This window comes from Macaca nemestrina, chromosome 11, assembly GCF_043159975.1.
Source record: "Macaca nemestrina isolate mMacNem1 chromosome 11, mMacNem.hap1, whole genome shotgun sequence".
NCBI lineage: Eukaryota > Metazoa > Chordata > Mammalia > Primates > Cercopithecidae > Macaca > Macaca nemestrina.
The window spans coordinates 70,342,850-70,367,097 of record NC_092135.1 but is presented as its reverse complement, the minus strand read 5'-3'; the positions used below and the strand labels follow the sequence as shown (position 1 = coordinate 70,367,097).

The 24,248-nt window shown below is 44.6% G+C and overlaps 1 protein-coding gene across 3 annotated transcripts in view; it reads right to left on the bottom strand.

Moving 5' to 3' along the window:
• The window catches only part of LOC105483230 (integrin subunit alpha 6), a 77,637-nt gene extending 53,945 nt beyond the window's left edge, over positions 1-23,692 (bottom strand). For all 3 annotated transcript variants that reach the window (XM_071072937.1, XM_011743972.3, XM_011743971.3), the window contains exon 1: positions 23,364-23,692. In XM_071072937.1, the coding sequence (XP_070929038.1) occupies positions 23,364-23,545 (182 nt within the window). In that variant the 5' untranslated portion in view covers positions 23,546-23,692. The remainder of the gene's footprint in view (positions 1-23,363) is intronic.
• Positions 23,693-24,248: the final 556 nt, after the last annotated feature.

Here is a 24,248-nt window from a genome sequence, read left to right as displayed (position 1 = left end):
TCTCTCCTCCATCCGATCTTAGCCCTTTCCCTCATCTCTAGCTGCGCACTCTCATCCTGGGGCTGGAAACACCATCCATTCACTGATGACTCTCAAAATACCTCTTTCCATTCACTCGATGACTCTCAAAACACCTCTTTTCAGCTCCAGCCTCTCTCCTGAACTCCATACTCAGATATTCAATTGCCTACTAAACATTTCCACTTAACATCTCGTACTTAATACATTCAAAATAGAACTCAGCTTCTCCCCCAGCCAGGCTCGCCATAAGCATTCCCTATCTTTTTATTTATTTTTTTTTAGAGAGTCTCACTCTGTTGCCCAGGCTGAAGTGCAACGGTGCAATCTCGGCTCACTGCAACCTCTGCCTCTTGCGTTCAAGCAATTCTCCTGCCTCAGTCTCCCGAGTGGCTGGGATTATAGGTGCCCACCACCACACCAGGCTAATTTTTGTATTTTTAGTAGAGACAGGGTTTCACACCATGTTGGCCAGGCTTGTCTTGAACTCCTGACCTCAACTGATCTACCCGCCTTGGCCTCCCAAAGTGCTGGGATTACACCACCACATCTGGCCTCCTTCCGTATCTTTAAAATTTTTTTCTTTTGAGACAGTCTCTGTCACCCAGGCTGGAGTGCAATGGTGCAATCTTGGCTTACTGCAACCTCCGCCTCCCAGGTTGAAGTGATTCTCATGCCTCAGCCTCCCAAGAAGCTGGAATTACAGGAATGTACCACCACATCCAGCTAATTTTTTTATGTGTATATATATATACACACATATATATACACACACTATATATTTATATATACAAAATATATATTTATTTACATTATATAGATATATAAATATATGTTTATATATTTTTATATAAATACATAAATAATACACATGTATATATTATATATATACACACACACACACACATATACTATATATATATTTAGTAGAGATGGGGTTTGAGATGGCCACATTGGCCAGGCTGGTCTCAAACTCCTGGCTTCAAGTGATCCACCTGCCTCAGCCTCCCAAAGTGCTGGGATTACAGGCTTGAGCCACCATGCCCGGCCCACTTCTCTATCTTACTAAATGTACACCATCTACCCAGGTGCTCAGGCCAGAAACCTAGGAGTCATCACTGATTCTTCACTTGCCCTTACATCCCACATCCAATGCATCAATAAAGTCTACAGGCTCTACCCTCCATATTTTACTCTGACTACTTCTCAGTAGTTCCTTTCCAGCTTTCTCACTGCTAACTTTAATCCAGTTCGCGATTAACCCTTTCATTTGTGTTTTGCCGCAAAGTGGCCACTTTCACTGTCTGCTCCGAGCTCCTGCAAACTCCTAAAACAACGGCCTGAGCCACCATCATGTCGTACCTGAACAACTATAGTATCATTTTAACCGGTTTGCTTCTACTCTTGTTCCACCCCAGCCCACCCTCCACAGAGCAACTGCCGTTCTTTACACATCTCAGGTCGTATCACATCACTCCTCTGCTTATAGCCCTCCAGTGGGTTCCGATGGCCAATGGAATGAAATTTGAATTCCTGCCACATTCTACAAGGCCCATGGTGAGTGGCCCCTTCTCTGCCTCTCCAGCTGCACCCCCTCAAGTGTGCACTCCTGCCACATTGACTCTGTTTCTGTCCTTTGAATATAGCAGCCTCATTTCCATCTCAGAGTCACCGTAATCACTTCCTTTGGTTCCAAACACTCTTGACTCAGATCTTCGCTGGTTGCATCCTTCATATTCCTCAGGGCTAACTCCACCATCCCCTTCTCTCTCTCTCTGTTTTTTTGTTTTTTGGAGAGGGAATTTCACTCTCGTTGCCCAGGCTGGAGTGCAGTGGCATGATCTCAGCTCACTGCAACCTCTGCCTCCCAGGTTTAAGCAATTCTCCCGCCTCAGCCTCCCGAGTAGCCTGTATTACAGGCGTGCGCCACCATGCCTGGCTAATTTTGTATTTTTAGTAGAGACAGGGTTTCTCCATGTTGGTCAGGCTGGTCTCAAACTCCCAACCTCCCAAAGTACTGGAATTATAGGCGTGAACCACTGTGCCCAGCCAACCATCCCCTTCTCACAGAGGCCCTTCCTTGAACATCCTAGCTACCAGCTCTCTCTAAATCACTCCCACATTTACCCGATGTAATAATTTTCACAATCTTCATCAGTATCTGAGATCATGAAAGTCAGCTGTCCATCTGTCCTCCCCTGGAATGCTCTTAGCTCCATGGGCACAGGGACTCCTCTTCTGTTCCCTGAATACAACACCTAGAGCAATACCTGGTATATCCTTGGCATTCAATAAATGGGATGAATACAACCCTAGGTATATATTATTCATGCATCCCACTATTTTTCTTGGCCAAAAAAGTAGCAAACAAACTACTCACATTTGCAGGACATTCTATAATTACAAAGTCCTTCACATACACTTTTATTCAAATATCTCAGCAATTGGGGGGCAAGTATCTTCATTCTAGAAAATAAAAATCCAAGGCTCAGACATTCCCTGACATGGGTAGGGCTTCCAGCCCAGTGCCCTTCCCACTGTGCTGCATTCTTCCCACCACAACGGGAGCCCCCTTCCTCCTCCATCTGGCCACACCCTGGCCATCCACCAGGAGCTGGCCCTCCTCCCACTTCCCAGGCACACAAGGACTTTGACACCTTTGCTTACATTTTCCTGCCACCTTGCCCCCAACCCCATAAACACTGTCTCACCACCAATTACCAAGCTCCAGCTCCAGCCTTTACCTATGAATTTGCCTTCAAGACCTCTACTTAAGTTTCATCATCTCTAAGGGCAAGTGCTTCTCCCAATTTTACTTTATTAGGCTATAAACTCCTTGAGGGCAGGAAGCAGATCCTGCTTTTGTTGTAACCTTAAGGGTGTCTGGAGAAGAAAAACCAAACCCTATTTTTAAATTATACTAACTGGATAATCCAGTTGGGCAAGTATGATCTGAAATTCACAGTGGAACAAATCTAGCCTGGAATTTTCATGTATACACAGAAAGTTGGTTAAAAGGCTGAGGCTCTCTTTTGACTATAAACTACAACTTCACATTCAAAAGACTAGATTTCTAATAACCTTCTAAGAAATCACAAATATAGCCTACTGTCAAAGGAGGCAAACAAGCTATTATTGTTAATAATGCCCCAACAGCAATCATCTCCCATGCTCTCATATTAGGTACTCTGCCTAATAATATGAGACACTATAAGAAACAATAGTATAAGAGACACTATTGCCACCACCCATTTTACACATGTGGACACAAATTGAGAAGACAAGTAACTTGTCCAAGGTCACACAGCTGCTAAGTGACAAAACAGGAGTTGTGGCTAGCACTCCCTGGCTCCCAGATCTTGCTCTAAACCATACACCGGGTCTCCTTTCTGCTTGATTTGATGACATCACTACATCCCAGTTTACTCATTTAAAAAAATCTATTGTACAAGAGCATGGTCAGTTATAATTAACGTCTATTAAGTACTTTGAGATCTGTGCTAAAGGCCAAGTTAAAGGCAAAGAATACCTGTTACCTTTAACTGGAGCACAAGACCAGCAATTTTATCCTGGCCTTCCCGAAATTTCACAAGATGCCTTCTTTCCTGCCTCCTTGAAAGAGCATGCTAGAACTAAACCCATTTTCTAGTGAATATGATGCTCATGGGACATTTGAGCCTGAGGGTTCTAGTTCTTAACCTGACTCAGTGCACTTTACTATGGGTGTGTCTCATTAAGAACAAGGGAGTTCACGCAATAAAGGAACATCCAAAGCAGAACGTGTTTTTAACATCCACAACTTTCAACTCCTTCAGTTCAAAGTCTTTACCATGTACTGGGGGAAAAATGTGAAATCACAACCATCAATTTCAACTATTTAAATGGAATGCTAATAAGAGTCGTCAGATCAGGAAAATGGAGAAAACAGGAAAAGAATTCTGGAATTCTGGTTCTATCCCTAGGATCTATTTTTGGTGTGACCTTGGTCCAACAACACTTGCTTCTAATCTCCCAACATAAGAATTTCAATAACCTCAAGGACAAAAGAGTAACAACAGCAACAACATAAAAATCACAAAAGCAACTTGCCTGCATTTAAAATGATCAAGAATTCCACTTCGATTCAACACAAATTTATGAAGTACAGAAATAAATACATAACTAATTCATTTTAAAATAAAATTGGGGCTGGGTGTGGTGACTCACATCTGCAATTCTAGCACTTTGGTAGGCTGAGGTGGGCGAATCGAGATCAGGAGTTCGAGGCCAGCCTAGTCAACATGTTAGAACCTCGTCTCTACTAAAAATACAAAAGTTAGCTGGACGTAGTGGCGGGCACCTGTAATCCCAGCTACTCAGGAGGCTGAGGCATGAGAACAGATTGAACTTGGGAGGCGGAGATCACGCCCCTGCACTCCAGTCTGGTTGACAGAGTGAGACTCTATCTCACAAAATAAAAAATAAATAAATAAAAATAAAAATAAAACGTGGCTAGGCGTGGTGCCTCACACCTATAATCCCAGCACTTTGGGAGGCCCAGGCAGGGAGATCACTTGAGGTCAGGGGTTTGAGACCAACCTAGTGCACGCCTGTAATCCCAGCTCTCCAGAGGCCAAGGCACAAGTATCGCTTGAACCTGGGTGGTGGAGGTTGCAGTAAGCCAAGACTATGCCACTGCACTCCAGCCTGGGCAACGGAATGAGACTCTGTCTCAAAAAAAGTAAAAATAAAATTAGCTCAAAAGTTTTTCAGCTGACCAAGCAATTCACACCAGTAAGACATCTCTCAAAGAGCCATAATAAAACATTGTCTACTGCAGTAAGGAAAAATGAAAGCCCAAGTTCTGATAATTGTCTCCAAGCAATCCTGTTCTTTCGGTTTCACAAAGCAGCTGCCAGATCTTGTCAAATGTGGCATTTAATCATTTCCTGTGCTTCTGAATTACCAGATACCCGACTTATCAGTCGCCAAACGACATCTGTGATTTGCAGTCCAAACTCTAGTGAGTTTTCCTTTCAAGAAACCAAGTCTAAGAAGCTATATACACTGGATTGTGAGCTCACCATTTCTATCCCTGACCTTTGCACAGTGCCTGGCACATAGTAGATGCTTAGCAAATTTCTGTTATGGCAATAAAGTTTTATCATTAATTCATCACTTTTAATAATTTTAAATTCTAGCATGTTGTGACCAAGCAGGTTTTTATATTTCAAGTGTACCAAGCATAAATATTATCAGTGTTAACTCAAACAATAAGATTCACTTCTTAAAAGCTATTATCAAATAGTTCATCTGCAAAGGAAAAAGTGACTTTTTTCCATCATTTTTCAATAAAATAATTTCAATAAAAAACAACAGAAAAGGTAGTCTTAATGAGCTCACACCTGGTGGGTCGCCATACCCATTTTACTATTCCAATAGTTTAGGAAATACAAATTTTTCAATGTTTTGAAAAGGAAATTAATATGGTCACAGTTTATTTTCTAAATGAGATAAATGAAACAACAGGCTTAGTAGCTCTGCCAGAAAGTGCTGGCTGTCACCCAATATCAGTTCTCCTCTTTCCCAGAGTAAGACTTTTTAGCTGGGCATAAGGCCACCCTGAATAAATACTACTCAACTGAACCTTCCTCTTTAGCTGGACGTGCCACACAACTCAGTCCTGCTGAACAGGACGCGTGACAAAGCATCACACCGCTGCTTCCAATATTTTCCTTAGAAGACAGCATGCATGTGCCTTTGGCTCTGTTCTTTGTTCCTTTCTTCAGCAGCTGCCTGGAATGTAGGTGCCACTACCTTGAATTTGAGGTTGAGGCTCCAATGGTGGAGCAACAAGAGAGCGAGTCCTGGGTCCCGACATCTCAGACCAGCTACCCAGATTTTGAGAGGACGGGAAGACAAAGACAAAGCAAAAAGAAAAACCAAAAGAGGTCTTTCAGGCTTTTCTTTAAAAAAAAGAAAAGAAAAGAAAAAGAAAACAGATTTAGAAATAGGATACTGTGAACAACAAAGGCAATTTAGAAAATATAAATACTGGCCGGGCACGGTGGCTCATGCCTGTAATCTCAGCAGTTTTGGAGGCTGAGGCGAGCAGTCACTTGAGGTCAGGAGTTCGAGACCAGCCTGGCCAACACAGCAAAACCCTGTCTCTACTAAAAATACAAAAAAATTAACCAGGTGTGGTGGTGGGCTCCTGTAGTCCCAGCTACTTGGGAGGCTGAGACAGGAGAATCGCTTGAACCCAGGAGGCAGAGGTTGCAGTGAGCCAAGATCCTGCTGACACAGGAGAATCGCTTGAAACTGGGAGGCGGAGGTTGCAGTGAGCCAAGATCCCGCCACTGCACTCCAGCCTAGGTGACAGCAAGACTGTCTCAAAAAAAAAAAAAAAACCTACAGAAATCAAGTTATATGCCTAAATGTTTAAATTGTTTACTACTCCATTCCTGCACTTAGATATTCAAGAATATTTAGGGACCAGTATGGCTTGGGAACCAATTAGCAAGCACAGATGGTGGCCATAGCACGGGAGCACAATGCAGGGGCTCCTTGTTTATGAGGGCATTTCCTCTTTAGTTGCTGGGTTGTGGGGGGAAATATGTGGCGATTAGGGGGGTTCCTATGTGAAAAGTGGCCAGGGAAGTAGAGAAGGAAACTCAGGGGGTTTGGGACAGAGCTATTTACAGGTTGAGTATCATTTTTCTGAAATGCTTGGGACCACAAGTGTTTTGGGTCTTTGGGTTTTTTTGTTTTTTTTTTTTTTGGATTTCGGAATATTTGCATTAATACCTACTGAGCATCCCAAATCTAAAAATCCAAAATCCGAAATGCTAAAATGAATGTTTCTCTTGCATGTCATGTTGGCAGGCACTCAAAGACACTCAAAAAGTTTCCAGCTTTGGAGCATTTCAAGTTTTGGTTGTTCATATTTGGGATACTCAACCTGTACCAACTAGAATGAAAGTTATTTCAATATTTCAGCAACTACTACTTCTTTATTTGTGTATACCGTATCAGTCCTACTTGGACTTGTTATTGCTGAGATAATACAGTGTATGCTTGTAGCAGCTACCTCCAGAAAGCGTCCATCTTCTTTTCTGCCCCGTAACAAACCGGCAGGCCACAACCACAACCAGAAATACCAAGAAAGTTACAAGAATGGTGGGTTCAAGTCCTGGCGGTACCACCCGTTAGCTGAGTATCACTAAGGATTATCTGTGAAATCGTTCTATCTAAATTTTATCATAGGGTGTTGCAAGGATCAAATGAAACGATGGGCCAGGCACGGTGGCTCACACCTGTAATCCCAGAACTTTGGGGGCCAAGGTGGGAGGATTACTTGAGCCCAGGAACTTGAGACCAGCCTGAGCAACATGGTAAAACCTTATCTCTACAAAAAATACAAAGATTAGCTAGGCGTGGTGGTGCATGCCTGTAGTCCCAGGTACTCAGGAGGCCGAGGTGGGAGGATCACCCAAGCCCAGCGGGTTGAGGCTGCAGTAACCCGTGATTGCGCCACTTGTACTCCAGCCTGGGCAAGAGCGTGAGACCCTGTCTCAAAAAAGAAAAAATAATGTCAAGTAACTTCGTAAACTCTTAACACAGTGATGAAACATGAAACACTATATGCAATCTTATACATTCCAACAAGCCACTCTAATTTTAACACATACATTTTAACAAGAGTAAAGTACAGCTAGGGCACAAACACTGAAGCCTTCAGGGATCCAACAGCTTGGGCATAAGGCTGGCAACTCTATTGTTGAAAAGACTCTACTAAACCCACTGATAGCGTAGCCTTTGGTCGTATCAGATGGTTAGGATAGAAAGGAATGAGGGCAGTCACTCCTCCAGAATCAGCCATGACCGTTAAAACAACAACGCTGGCCAGGCCACTCTGCACTAGGAATTAATTAATCCCCCATTTAAGGTGAAATGAGGGAAGCACAAAGTTCTTCACTGCAGCACTGCTTTTAACAGCAAAGGATTAGAAATTATCTGAATACCCAAATGAGTTAAATAAATCATAGTTCATCCTCAAAACTGAGTATTATGCAGAGATTAAAAATACTTAGGAAGCTCTTTATTTACAAGATTGAACAGGCATTAAAACATACCAGGAGAAAAAGGGCAAGGTGCAGAAGAATCTACATGGCAAATGAGTAAAACAAAAAAAACAAAAAGAACCACTATGTACATATTTGCTTGTAAATGTATAGGTGGCTCTGAAGGATTCACAGTAAGCTGGTGAAACAATGGCTGCATCCAGGAAGAATAGGGTGACTGGAGATCAATGGTGGGAGGCTGACTTTCATTCCATCTTCGTAGTTTTAATATTTGTATCATGTGACTGTACTACCTATTCAAAAATAAAAATGAAATTTTAAAAATAGAAGTCAGTCCATGGACATGGGGGTCACCAAAAATCTTGCAGAGAAAATGACAGAGATAATGAGGTTAAAAAAAAAAAAATCAGTGCCCACAAGTCATGAAGCAAACCTTATAATTGCATAAAACAAGCTCACACATGCTCTCTTTATGTAGACAGTTGCTGGCAACAAGAGTCAAAGATTGATTTTTACAGCCTGTTCCAGAGGCATGACAACACATCAGTAAAGCAAGCTCACAAAAACGTATCTACTGTGGGCCAGGCACTGTGCTGGCAACCAGGGCATTACAATAAAGAGCGAATGTAAGGCAGAGGCCAAACTACATAGAAGAAAAGAGGTGCAACAGCTGAAAAGTAGATAAGCCTTCCTACAGAGTCCCACAGTCAAAGTGAGCTACGGCATAAAATGCAATGACATCAGAGAGAGGAACTCTAACCTTCCCTATAAACATCCATGGCACTGACAGCACTCAGGGGAACCTTTCAGCTCTGAAAATACATCCAACACGAACTCCTCACCCTTCGTCCATCCTCCTTTCAGAAGGGACTGAATCTGTCCATTCCAGGGGAGTCCCACTATTCAGACGGCAAGCACTGTAAAGTGCTGTTTATAATAGCTGCAGGGTCCAAATGCTTTAGTCCTGGATACCATGGGCACTCCTCAACCTGCCTGGGGCAATCACTTCCTACTGGGAGGAGCTGGGTTTACCCAAGCAGAGTGAGTCGTGGCCTGAGTCAGGCGCCTCGCCTTTCATCTAATCTAAAGCAATGAATGAGGGGTGTGGCGGTAACCAGGACTCCTTATTCAGAAACAGGACGCAGGCGTTGGTGACCAATATGGGGAACACACAGCTGCTTCTGGATTTGTGGCCACAGGCAAATCCAAGCCTAGTTTCTAATGGAGAAATGTTTATCATCTGAGCAACTCAGGATGGCACCTCTCTATGATGAGAAAGAGATTCAGACAAGTTTGGTGGGACACGAACAGATGTGCTTAAGCTTCTGGTGACATTTTATAAAAACAGACACATCAGCTAGGTGGACCTCTGCTTAGGGGTGAGGGCAGGATGGGGTTCTAGCAGGAATGAAGCAGAAACAACTCAGGACAAGGGAGCTGTGGGCACAACTGTGTCTGTAGCTGTCTGCAGGACTATGACAAATCCTAGGTCTCCATTTCTTATTCTATGAAATGAGGGTGATGGTCTACCTTTCTAGGCCATTCCCCAAGTTCCTTCCCAACTTCTGCAAGTGGCAAATAGTTTCAATTGTGAACAAATTCACAAAAACATTGGGTATTACTAGAATGTGTCTACTCTCTTCACAGATGAAAACACCTATGTCTTACGCACTGGGATCCGATTTTTTTTTTTTTTTAAGAGACAGTCTCCACTCTGTTACCCAGGCTGGAGTGCAGTGACGCAATCATAGCTCATTCTCACCTGGAGTTCCTGGGCTCAGGCCATCCTTCCACCTCAGCCTCCCAAAGTGCTGGGATCACTGGCATGAGCCACCATGCCTGGCTGAATTTAGATTTATTTTAAAGCATATTTTTAAGAGTTTCAAGCGTCAGGCTCTGTTAAAGCTCTAGACAAACACAGAAAAATCAGACCCAAGCCCCTGCCTTCAGTGGCCTCACAGTTCAGAACCCTCAGTAAGCTTTTATTCTGACAGCTAATAGATAGATAATATTTATCAGTTTCTATTCTCATAGCTCCCAAATAGCTTATTAGAAATCTCATCATGAAAACATCAGTACGAAAAAAGACAGCCTATTAAACTCAACAGGATGAGAGCAACAGAGAAATTAGTCATTACAAACTCCAGAATCTAGAGCTGCTCCCAGGTAATAGATTAACATGGCTCTAAAGGAAGCAGGGTGGGGAGCAGGAATTAATGAACAAGGAAAGTATTTGCAAGACAAGCTAAAGATGACCTTCCTACAAAGGACAGCTGTTAGTCCAATTGGTGTTCCCTGAACAAACAGGCACTTCCTTTCAAACTTCAAGCCACAAATCAAGCCTCAGCTTCAACCGAAACACAGAATGCAACTGAAACCACTCTTGGTTTCATCTTAAAGCTACCAAGAGTTAAGGAGTACTAACAACATATAAATGACAAATAAGCTAATATAGCCAGGCATTTTATCAGTTGCAATTTTCTGTTACTCAATTAAAAACTTGAATTACTTGGTTTTTCAAAGGCTGCTGGTGCCAGGTATACAACTGCTGAATTCAACTCATAGCAGTCCTTAACCAGATTGGAAAAACACACAATAAGCTATGAGACTACATTTCAACTTGTACCATAAATGTTAAACTTTTAATTTCATTGCCACTAATACACATTAGAATACAGTATTAAATGATATATGATTTAGCACAATCATATATTGAGTTAAAGTTTGCTTAGCTTATCAATACTTTATGGCCTCATAATATGAAACATCATCATTTCCAGGCAAGAAATGATGTGAATATACTTAACAGTACTGAATCATACACTTTAAAATGGTTAAAATAAATTTTGTCATGTATATTTTAAATTTTTTTTCAAAGTACCAGCGTGTAAAAGATCATTCTAAAGAAATGGTTACCCTGGTTCTTATTCTCTAAAAGTCTTTAATGTATTTGGGGAATCAAAGAGCTCAACAAATACCTACTGAATGTCCATTTCTATGTATTAGATTTGAACCAAAAATGAACAAGACTGACGTCTTGTTCTTAGGAAGCTCACAAACCAACAAGAATCATATCCATCAGGCAGACATTTATAGGGTGCCTTCCATATGCACAGGATTTAGAAAGGCCAAGAGGGCGAACAGGTGCTGTCTTATTTGCAAATACCCACACAACAGTGAAGGCTGACCAACACTGACCTGAAGAATTCTGAGACTCCACTGAAAAAATGTTTTATGGTCATTTGGAGTGCCCTAGTAAGCAGGGAAAGGGTGACAGTGGCTGTATTTGCTACCTCTCCCAGCCCACTATATAGGGCACATTTAAAAAACCCAAGATACTGTTCTATCAAGGGCAAGATTTATGTGGCACAAGTTTAACTCCAAGAATGGGCTATTTCACCAAATGGAAGATGTGTACGGCATACCATCAGGTGGACTGGGCACTGGGAGCTAGGTTTCAGGGCCCACATTGCCACCGACTAGCTGTCACTTGACTTTTCTGGGTCTCAGTCTTCTTTCTATAGAGAAAAGGTTGAGCTGGTCAGTGCTTCCCCACCATTTTCACAAAAGCACTATATGATGGAGGCAGATGAACATATATAGAGGCAGACTGCAAAGCAACCACCAAAAGCTTGCAATGTCTTCAAAGACGTGTTTTATATAAGCACACACTTCATTCTGTACTATAATGAAGCTTTTATACCATCACTAGGCCACCTCAGGCAGATGTTTCATATCTGATTTGCAGCACACCAGGGGAATGGATGCCCAAGTCCTGATGACTCACACTTTTGCAAAATTCCAAAGATAGTCTCTATTTCCTTCTGGACTCAGCTTTCCCTCAAGGTCTATACCAAACATCTTGAAAGAAGAAATTTGAAAAAGGACAATATTTTAAAACCCAAAGTGCTGATTTAACCTCATTTTCTACACTCCTGAAAATTCAAGAAGGCCATGTGTCCTTTTTTATTCAATATATGCAGTTAGACGCTGGATACATTGACTAGGATTACAAAGACAAATCAACCAGGAATAGGAAGCACAGCCTTGGCTCTCCTGCTGCGTTCCCGGAGCTGGCTTCCACCCTGTACTACAGGCACCCCGTGTCAACCCCCTCCTGTCCATTCAGTCTGCAGGATACAGCAATACTGTGCCATCCAAGGCACTAACCAATTCTGGACCTGCACACCCACATGGGAAGAGCTCTCTCCACACCTAAAATGAGCCTTGTAAGAACTCAAAACAAAAAGCCGTGGTTCTCTGTAGCTCAAATATAGCGCAAAGGCCTGCAGATTGCCAAAGAGTTTTGACATGTTGCCATCTTCTCTTTCTTCTTCCAAGTCCTGTACTTCCCCTTCCTGTCTTCATCAAGACAATGTATACTTCACGGCAGCCTGTGGACTGCCCTCCAGTTGCAGTCTTCCATAGGGAAAGTTAACCTTGGACCTGGCCCCCAAAGGGTAACCTCTGCTGTCCACCGGACTGAAAAGATAAGAGAGCTACAAAAACTCCCCAGTGTGAGGGAATTATGTTCATATCTTACTTTAAGAGACCCATAACAGTAAAGGTTGATGTTGATTGGATGTGCCAGGCACTCTGCTAAGTGCTTTATCCTCACCTTTAATGTTCACAACCCTTTGAGGTAGGTGCTATTAGTACCTCCATTTGACCAATGAAGACAAGTAATTTGTCCAACATCAAAATCCATAGAATGTAAAGGAGCTGGGATTCAAACCCACATCCATCTGCCTCAGTGAAGTTCTTACTCCTAATGAGGCAAACTTTTACACAACTACCGAGTAACTTAGAGCTAATGACTTATTATTCACTGAGAAATTAGAAGCAATGGAAAAACCTGGTACCCTTCCACCAGGACAACTAGCCACCTACCTGCATCGGTGCCCCTCATCCGGCCTTTCTTCCTCATGACTGTGATGAGCTACCCTTGCTCCAGTCATCAGGCCAGCTCCCCCACGGTACGTTCTCTCTCACCTACTCGGTTGGTGAGGTCACACCAACAGTTCTCCCCTCTCTTGCATTAACTTTTCTTTTTTGACTGAATCATCTTCATCAAACCAGCTCACTATAATCTTCTCCCATGTTAAACAAAACAAAACAAAAACCCACTATTTCCCCTTCCAGTCCCCATGGCTCTGCTCCCCTCTACAGCAAAACCCCTCAAGAGTTCCTATGGTCTCCAATTCCTTCTCTCCTGTTCTCTCACAAACCCACTCCAATTAGGCATTGCTCCCACTCCTCCCCATCAGTGCTCTCACAAGGTCGCCAGTGGCTTCTACACTGCCAATCTCGTGATCAAATCTCAGTAAGTGTCATTTGATATAAATGATCTTTCACTTCCTTTCTGAAACACCATCGTGTGGCTTCCAGGACCACACACTCCCTCCCTCTCCTCCTATCTCTCCTCCTGCCATAGGTGTCAGTCTCCAGGGCTCTCCCTAACCTCCATCTGTAGGAACACCATAGGGCTCAGGCCTCGGTCCCCGTCCTTGGTGCCCTCATCAATTCATCATTCTAAACACAACCTAGAGGCTCCTCTACTTGCATCACCAATCAAACCTTTCAAACTGAATTTCAGGCTTTTAAATTCAATTTTTTAAATTGACTCAGATGCTTACCCAACTGCCTAAATAACTCGCTTGGCTGTCTAGACACTCCAAACCTGACACATCTAAAACCATACTCCTGCCCCGCCCCCAAAATCTATTCCTCTCACATTTCTCCCCAAACCATAATAGAACTCCATCCTTCCAGCTGCTCAGGTCAAAAACTTTGGACACATTCTTCTCTACTCTGTCTGTCCCAACTGATATCTAGTCCACAGGAAATCCTGTTGATTCTACTTTCAAGACATATCCAGAATCCAAGCACTTTTTACTATCTTCATTGCTGCCACATTGGTCCAAAGCACCATCTGTTTATTACAGGAGCCTCCTAGTTAGTATCATTACTTCTATCCTTGTCCTCATACAGTCTACCCTCAAGGCAGCAGGCCAGAGAAATCCATGTAAAATCCAGGTGAGGTCATGTCCTACTCTTCTCAGAACCTTCCAATGCTCCCCCCAATCTCATTCATGAGTAAAAGCCAGTCATTCGATGATCCATAAGGCCCTATACAATCTGCCTCCAAGGAGACTTGCTGCCCTGCCTGAACATGCTCCTGCCTGAACATGCTCCTGCCTTAGGGCCTTTGTGTTCGCCATTCTCTCTGCCAGGAATGCAGTTTCACCTTCTTAGCAAAGTCTTCCCAGGTGGCCCTATTGCCGACTACTTCCCTCCCCATCTGCACCTCCCTGTTCCCTCTCTCCACTTTATTTTTGCAGATCACACCAACCATTCTCCCCTCCCTTGCAGTTAACACTTCTGCATTAATTATTACTATCTAACATAACACACCTTTTTGTTTATGATTTGTCTCCCCAGTCAGAACATAGGCAGGGATGTTGTCTATTTTGTTTGCTGCTGTAGCCCCAGCACTGGAACCATGCCAAATACATAGTAAATATTCAGCGAATATCTGTTGAATGAACAATTTCTATAGGAAAACCCCAAAAAGCTGGCCATGGTTTCTCTGGCAGGTCTAGAGCACATTCCCCTGTTGTTCAAATAAAGACAAAAATCTCTATTTCTTTTGGGTTAAAATATAAAACAAGTATAAATCAACATGTACACACACACAGAGAAATAAATGAGCTTACAAAGCTTATATATTCTACGATATTGAAAAACCACCTCAGCTGGCTTCTGGCATGGCTGCTAAGCTTGGGGAGAGGGATCATTGTCTCTCAGACCTTACCTCCCAGATCAACCTGAATGAGGGTCCTCACAATGCCTCTCCAAATTCCTACAACCCCTTCTCAGTTAACCTCTGTAGCAGCCCTTTCTAAATAGAGGGCAAGCCTTAGAAGGTACTTTTCTTTCTAAGCTGGCTTATCTGATACAGTATCTGAAATGGCTTTCCCATGTTCTTGGCATTAAAACACTTCTCTAGTCTGGGATTCCCAAAAGTCCTCCCTCAGTCTTGACACCATCTAATTCAATAGGTGTCTCCTTCAGCCTTCCCCAAGGCCACTGTCCTTGCGCCTCTAAAAGGCCCAGCAGTGCCCAGACCCATCTCTCTTTGCACTTGTAAATTCATGGAAGTCTTCTTCATTCATCACCCAGGTCTTTAAGCCTCTCAACTTTTTCAAAGTATTGTCTTAAGTCAGCACCTGGGCCTAGTCTCAATAGCAGTAACGAGGCCTCACTGGCAAATATTAATAATATCCCTTTCCTAGAATTATGTCTTTGCATGTCCACCTGATCACTTCTGAGCCTCTTGGAACTCTTCCTTTTTTGAAAACTCTTGGGGCTGGGCACGGTGGCTCACGTTTGTAATCCCAACACTTTGGGAGGCCAAGCCGGGCTGATTGCTACAGTCCGGGAGTTCGAGACCAGCCTGGCCAACATGGTGATATTCTGACTCTACTAAAAACAAAAAACATTAGCTGGGTGTGGTGCTGCACACTTGTAGTCCCAGCTACTCGGAAGGCAGAGGTAGGAGGATTGCCTAAGCCCAAGAAAGTCAAGGCTGCAGTGAGGTGAAATCGTATCACTACACTCTAGCTTGGGCAAAGAGAATGAGACTGTTTTAAAAAAAAAAAAAAGAAAGAAAGAAAAAGAAAGAAAACTCTTGGGTTTTGTGTCACAGCAAAGCTGGATTCCTTAGGTCCAATCAACAGGTTTTCAGCACCTTTGATTGGAAAACAATGGCCTTTTTCCTACCTATCTCTAATCTCTTTGGAGCCTTGCAGAATTCTAAACATTTTCCATTTCACAACTTTTATTGTTTCGATACCTTTGTTCTAAAGGGACATACATAATCACACTGCCAGTAACAGGCCATCACCCAACAAGATATATCAGGGGAATGGGGCCTAGGGAGGATTTCTTACTACCTTCAGCAAGGAGGAAGGAGAACAGAACAACTCCAAACTCTCAGTGCTGCTGAATGGGGCATCCATACCAGAGGCCAACCATTCCACCCCTTGGCTGTGATTCAGTTGGATAAGGATCCTCTTGTTAACTTTACATCACAATACTTTATCATAATGGCAGCATATCCGCAAGAGAAGGGCTCCTGATTCTGCAAGGACAAAGGAGGTATTTGGCTCAGGAAAGCTTAGGTTCGGTGACATTCTACCCTCTGGGTCTGAAATGTTTATTATCATTTGCATCTCTCTCTCTCTCTCAAACACACACACTTAAAACAACCTCAGTACAAATGAACGTCCTTTTCAAAATGAAGAAACCACAGTGACATTGATATCACCGAGCAAAGCAAACACAGCTCTTGGGTAAAGAGGCATTACCGGGTGCTTCCTTACTCTTCAAATCACTAACCAGTGTGCCCCTTTCAAATTATTGCAAAGTTTATTTTTATTTCTATACTCCCAGGCTTAGAAAGCATGTTTCTCTCAAAGGCTTTTCTTACACTATATCTGAAATGGCTTTTCAAAAAAGTAAGTTTCAGATTGTATGACATGCAAAATATACTAGCCGGTTGGCAAATAAACATGCAAGCGGATACCCATGGCTCCACGTCACGAGTTTTTGCCCTTTGTACTTGCATTTAGTGGTACTTCCTCCCATTCCCCTAATTCAGAACAGTCGTCTTCACCATTTAATTGGTTTGAGACTTAGTTTTCTAAACAGTCTTTTTGCCAATTTAGGATGAGATGAAGCGATAGTGGGACCCAAAGTTGGAACCTGGCATGGGGCTGAACTGGGGAGGGTCTGCTGCCACACTGTGGCCTGTAAACAGTCTTCTACAAACATGCCAACCTCGGAATTGGTACGCTGGTTTGAGATCATCTTGCTTTGTTTATCTAAACGGAAAAGCCAGACAGCAGATCTGATGGTGGTTATCAAGCCCTGTTATTAGGTTGACAGGGACCCACGCCGGTGAGAGGCCCATCTACCTGCCCCAGTTCAGGGCTAATTAACAATTAGCCTTTTAACTCAGTTCCAAGAGATCAGTGTCTGTAAATCTAAATGCCAGTTTAACAAACAAACCTGCGAAGGAAGCACTACTTCCATACTCTACCCACATACTTTCCAACCTTAGGCAGTCTTGTCATCAATAATCCACAAGCTCCTTCCTAGCAAACATTAGTGCCAAGCAAAAAACTAAGAAAAATAAATCGTCTTCAAACCTGCCCTGGGTGTTGTGCAAGTTATCCAGCCTCCTAGGGATGGGGGTGTGGGGGTGCTTTCAAGGTCATAGAGGTCTAAGAAGGCCTGGAAACCAGACAGGTGGTATTCCTTAGCAGTAAGCCCATCCTGTAACTGCACCACCCACCCTCCTTGGGTATCCAGCCCGCAGTCACTGCCCCGCCATGTCTGTGCACCCATCTGTCCACTCATCGCTGAACACTGAGACCTCACTGGGATTTATCTATGGCTTAGTGGCTATGAAGGGCTGCTAAGTAGAAGGCACGGCTCTTCTGAGACACTTTCCAACTGGAGAATGGAATGGAAGAAAGGGAGAATGTACACTTAAACGTGATGAAAACCAAACCTAAAAGGAGAAAGCACACACACAACACAGACCAGGAAGCAGGGAAGATGAAGACTTTAGACCAAGTTTGCCCAACATGCTACGGCCACTGCACCTCTTACAGTCTTGGTTTCCTCACCTATTTAACAAACACAAAGTGTTCCCTCTGGACCAGGACTACTCTAATGTGCAAGGATCCTAGCTTCACAGCTGAAGGCAGGAAGGCCTAGGAAGGTTAGGAATCCTGCACAAAGTCATAGCTAGTCAATGGCAGAAAAGGGTTTGATCCCACCTGGCTCTAGGCTCTGCTCTTAGTCACTACTTTATACTCTGCCTTCTGTGTAGAGGAGAAAAGCTAGTCTGACTCAAACGAAGAAGACTTTGAGAACAGATTCTTGGAGCACGCTTATGGAAACGGATGTAACAGATCTGGGCTGGGCTGAGAATCACACTTTTATAAAAGGTTGCCCAAGTAGTTACCCTGAAGACCAGCCAGGTTTCAGAACCCCTAAGCTTCCTTCCAGATATAAAGTTATTTGATTCCTGAGTTGTACCCAAGCCCAGAAAGGGAAGACGGGCACTGGGGACTGAGACTACATCCACTTCCCACTGCTGCAGTACTTAATCTTTACCATCATCCTCCCAGGAGCCAGTGGGGGTGCTACAGATTCCCAGATCCCACACTATGGCTCCCAGGCTCACCCCTGGAGTGGGGAAGCAGTCTTCCCACCATTCTACCGAAAGAGTTAAATACATCCAAGATTCCCTTACTATCCTTGAAGAAATAAACCTACTGCTATCAATTCACAAGTGACTTCACACATGTACTACACACTTCCATTTGACTCCCACACTCCCGTCAAGCTGCTCTCAGAAGGATCTCTATTCCACAGCCATCCTTCTCTATCCAGCCTCATAACAACCAACCACCTCAGCAAGTCCTGAATAACCACTGCAGTGTAGATCAGTCTGTATTTCTGGGGTTAGGTTCTAAAGTCTGCCTTTAGGGCAAAAGCCAAGTGTAACTTAAAATCACTCATGAAAATCCCTTAGCTGGAACCCCCGCCTTTGAAAAATCAAAAACCAAGAATTAACTTCTTGTACATTTCTTTGCTAAGCTTATAGCTTCTGTTTCCTCGGAGGCAGAAGACACCAAGGCCTGAGCAAGGAAGGGCGAAGGGTTAAAGAAAGGGATTTCTCCCTCTCCACCCTCAGCAGAAAGAGTTGATTTCACAGGTTAAATTGAGTGTATAATATCAGACTCTATCTATTGTATTTGCAAGGCATATGCTAGGTGCTAGCAGGCAAAGAAATGAATGTAAGACCCCTGCCCTCACACAACCTATAATCCAGTTGGGAGAGATTAGATCATCTCGTAAAGATAGTGGATATCAGTTAAGCACAAACCATTAGAATTGTCAGACACAACGTGGTACAGACATCCAGAGGAGTTAAGACATTGCTTTAGTGTAGAATGGGGAAATTTTAAACTGATTCTTAAGCTATGATTATATTCTTAAAATGGGCCAATTCAGCACTAAATCAGTGTTTCAGGCACAACTGACCCTGTCATCTAAGCCTACGACAGTATTTTCTGTTTTGTCTCACTATCCCTCTTGAAAATACCAAATAATTCACTGGCCTCACTGTCCACAGTAATATGGTGAGCCGAGGTCTTCAGGGAAGCATGCGCCACAATTCTGGTACTATTTGGTTATTAAAGCTTAAATTAAATCTCAATATATTGTTATGCTAAGAGAGTCTATACAACTGAGAACACAGGATAACCGCTTCTTTATAATAAAGGAATCCTTTTATATAAGCATTTAACCTGACTTCCTCAACAAATTATTTATACCATATAAATATGTTGACCCTTTTTTCCCCCAACCCTGTCATTACTTGCTCTCACACCAGCCTGTGTTAAAATTAAACTTGCCTATTTCTGCTTTCTTGCAGAGTCCTAAGACTTCCTGTAAGTCTTGCTGCCCGTTTTGGCTTTTTCTCTACTCTTAGCATTCAAGGTGACCCAGCAATCCCTGGAAGATGGCCCTGGGCCACATGGCACTCCGAGTGAATAAATGCAAGGAAGCAAGTGCTTAGGTACACATCCTGAATACAGCTCTGATTCTTGGCTAGCTATAGCCACACTTCACTGGGCTTTTTCAGAAGGGAATGGGGCGGGGGCAGGCAAAGAAGGACGGACCCAGAACTTGTTCCAAGGCCAGCTGGAATAGCATCAATAGTAAGAGTCCAGGCACCAATACTTAAATAGATAGCCCTGGCCTATGCATATAGGAAAGCAGTTTGATAAATCAACACAATATAGTACACTTCCAAAATTTAGACGCTTGCTGATTTCTCCAGGTCTGAAGAACATTTCTGGCTTTTCTATTTAAAGATGGTACCAGCATGGGTCAGACACATCAAATTCAAATCCACATTCTGTTAAGATTCTGCTCAAGCTGAACATTCAGCTTCGGTCTGTAAAGAGAGGCAGTTGGACTAGATAATCTCTAGTTCAGAAAACATGATTTTAAGAGACGGAACATGAGAAGTCTGAGAATAGTCAAGAACAAACCTAGTAAGGGTCAGAACAGAACAGACAGTGGGCCTGGAGCATTTCTGGAAGACGGTGGTGATCAGAGAGAGAGACCCCATAAAGAAAATGATGGTTGGCAGAAATCCAAAATGACTTCATGAAACTATCTCTTATAGATCTCCTTCTTCTAGGTTCTTCCCTGTGGTCATATTTAGATCCATCTCTTCCCAGAAGAGCTAAGAGTGATGATTCATAGGCTGGATATACCCACCGTCATCATCATATACCTTCCACCTCTGGAGATGACTCAATCTTAACTACCTAAGAGAAATTAAAGAGTCCAAGGTGCTCAGCCCCTGACCTCAGTCACTCGGCAGACCAACTCGGCTGACCATTGAGTAATCTTTTGGAGTCTGAAACTTCTTTAATATAGAGCCTGAAAACCTGGATGAAGTTTTATGGTATCTACTTCAATTTTATAGTCTCCAAAGCTTTAGGAACACCCGACATGTTCTGAGGCTCTCTGACACAATATTATTCTGTCATAAAGTCATAACTAGAGTTTAAAATGTGACTGAATAGTTAAAGGCACTATAGAAAATTTAAACTACAAAAATTTATGATAGGTCTTCTGTGATAGTGCATTTATCTGACGGTCCCATGCATCTTTGATATTTTACTTCTCCTTCCTCAAAGTCCCCTATTCATTAAACTCACTTTTGTTATAAGTCTAATTAACACCTATTAAAGTTAAGTTGCTTTGAACATGGGTTTCGTAAACATGACTGAGTTTAAAATATCATTACCCCAAAACAATAACCTTTGGCTTTACTCTGAGGCAATCTTACAATCACAAAATGTTTAAGACACCTTGTAAGGTACCTGACACACAGTAGGTACACAATTACTGCTTTTTAAATGATCATTAACAGCTACCATTTAGCAAGTACCCATGCCAGGCAGGCATTAAGCACTTTGCATATTATCTCTTAATCCTCATAATAACCCCAGTAAGCAGTAATATCTCCATTTTACAGATAAAGAAATTAAAGCTCAAAGTAAATTAACAGCTGCTAATAAAAGGCCAAGAAGGAATCTCAGCTTAGGTCTCTCTCCCAGCAGGTCCCTGAAAGACCCCCACTGAGTTTTTCCATAGAATTTGGGAAGCTGGTCCAGAAGTTTTCTCAATCTTACTGGCTCTGCCATTTACACCCACATTCTTTACTGTCAAACGTGACAACTGACCTGTGCTATGGCCTGTGTGTGCTGGTTCTCCTGGGAAGACCAATGCTACTCCTGAAGCTGGAACACTTTACAAAAGCATGGGGGTGGGCAGCACGTGACATAAACCACAGCCTCTTTAAAGCGTGGACACTGCCTTTGGACTCTAGGAAACATACAGTCTTCCTTACATGGGGCCTGTCCCCTCTGTCAGCTGCTAAAAAGAGCATTTCTAGAAGGCACCAGACCCCACTGCAGGCTTATCCTTACCTCGGGAGGAGTTGCCTCAGCTCTAATACCAGAGAAGCCCAGCAGCAGTAACAAGTTTTAGCAAGCATGCTGCTAACCTTCACGACACAGATTCCTGGCAAAGTCACGTTTTGCAAATCTCCACTGCCAGGATATTTCTTGTCCCAGTACGTTCCCTTCACACTTTTTGCTTGAACAAGTATTTCAAGGAAGCCACCGGTTTCAGTGGGCCTCCGGTGCAGAGAGAGAATGCCCAGGAGAATGAATTCCCTCTGCTGGCCCACAATCATTTCTGCACTGACAAGCTCAAATTCTACACACCAAGTATTCCGAGACAATAAACGTCATCCATTATCTGAGTTAACAGGAACCTTTCATTTCAGATTTACAGCTTAACAACAATTATTTCTGAGAGAAAGCAGAGTATAAGCAGCTGGCCAGGCATACAGCCTCAGACCACCCTCCTAGAGCTTCCCCACCCCCAGCTAATTTCTGTGCTTCACCTAGCAGGTGTTACAGAAAAAAACTACTGACTAAAATTCAGGGGCTGCAACATTCACGAATTCCAAAGTTGTTAACCGCTGAAATCAAGAGGTTTCCTCCAGTTCTAAAATCCATTCGCCTCTCCTAAACACAAAGTCTCTTCACTGTGGCTGCACTTTGCTTTCTCCGGTCTGTTGGTCCTGGAAGGTCCTGGTTCAACTCAAGGCCTGGGTGGGGAGGGGAGACCTTTTGTTGCTAGAGCCTATTTTTCAGTAGCACAGATCAAGAATGCAGCCCCATAGCGATTAAGGCGACTAAGCGCCAAAATACCCTCTCCGGCTTAAATAGCTCGATCATGTGGGAACCAAACACTGTTTAAGAAATAAAAGGAGAGGCCCGTAGTGCCAGTCTCCACTTTCTCCTGGGAGGTTTACCGCTACGGTCGGGGGTTATCCCTTTCAAACCTTGTTTGCAAAGTCCAGGCTCAGATCGGACATTTTGCTTTAACCCCTTGGCTGTGCCTGCCCAACGCAGGAGCCGAGCGGGTCTCGGGTGCGGCCGAGTACTTTGGGGGCTGGGCACATCACTCAGACTTGTTTTCTCAGCTGATCTAGCCCAGAGAACAGGTGCTTGGTTAATTTTTTTTTTTTTTTTTTTTCAGGCGCGTAAAAGTATATCCTAAGGAGCGCCCCCGCCTTGCTGGGAAAGTCATGCAGGACACATGGAAAGTGGCTTTCCAACTTGTGCGGGGCGCGCGAGTCTGCGAGGGAGACAGGGTGCACTGAGAGTTTGGAAAGGCCTGAACCATCCTGGAACTACGCTCCCTGCAAACCCACAGCAGAGCTGCGGTGACCCCGCACCCCACCCCCGCCCCAAACACACACGTGAAGCTCAGCAAAGCGTGCCACCTGCCGGGGTCTCAGCAAACATGCCCGGAGGGAAGGACCGGCGGAAAGCACTTTGTTTAAAACAGAAAAAAAAGTAAACTCTCCCGGGGCCCAGCCTAGCCCTCGGGTGCTCCTCCTTCCCGAGCTGAATGGGGGGGAGGCGCCGCGCGGAGCGGGTCAGGGCGGGGAGCGGAGTGCGCTGAGCGCTGGGTGCGCCTCCGCCGGCCCGGGCGCGACCCACCGGCCAACTCCTCCCCGGGGCCGGCGGGAACAGGGCGCGCCCTCGCCTCTCCTCGCGCTCAGGCCGGCGCGCCGGTGGGGGTGGGAAGGGTCGGGGAACTCACAGCCGCTTGTCCTCGGGCTGCAGTTGCCAGTGCATGGCCAGCGAGAAGCCGAAGAGGCTCCCGGGGTCCCCATATTTCCGGATCACGTTGTCCTCCTCAGCGTCCAAGTTGAAGGCTGAGCCGAGCCGGGGCAGGAGCCCGGCCGACAGGTAGAGCAGGCACAGCTGCCCCGCGGCAGCCATGGGCGGACGCACGGGGAGGGGAGCGGGGACCTGCAGCGGCCGCCCTGCGCTCCGGACTGAGTCCGAGGCTGCCGCGCTGCTACCGCCGCGGCCACCTTCGCCTCCTCTTGCCGCTGCGCCCAGCCCCACCCCCGGGACGGGTCGCGCTCTCCGTCCGGCCGCTCCCCCTCGCGGGCAGCTCGCGACCGCTGAATGAGCCCGTTGTTCTCTGGAGACTCGCAGGCGTTTTATCAAGTGACGAGGACGCCGGCCCCGCCCCTCTCCACCCTCTCGCCCCTCCTTGCGCGCCGGCGGCCCGGCGCACCGCCCGCACCTTACCCGCCGGCTCTCGCCTCTCCAGCCGCCCGGTACCTGCCCGGAAGCCACGACGTAGGAGACCCGGAGGCGAGCTCGCGGCGAAGCAGCCCCACTCCGCCGCCCGCTCTGGAGAGAATTGTGGTTGCCGAGCAGCGCAGAGCAAGGGAGACTTTACTACCCGTTATAAAGAAAAGTGCAGGTGATGCACCGGGCCTCATTGCCTGAGCAGCCTGTTCTCGCAGATGTGGGCCCACGTACAGATGCATACGTCATTCATTCATTTCTACAGGTGTTTGTGGAGTGCTTAAGGCGTGCCCAACACTTCGGGACTACAGCTGTGTAGACTGTGCTGGGTCCTCAAAGACCTAACCCTCAAAAATGATCACAGCACACACCTTGATCGTGC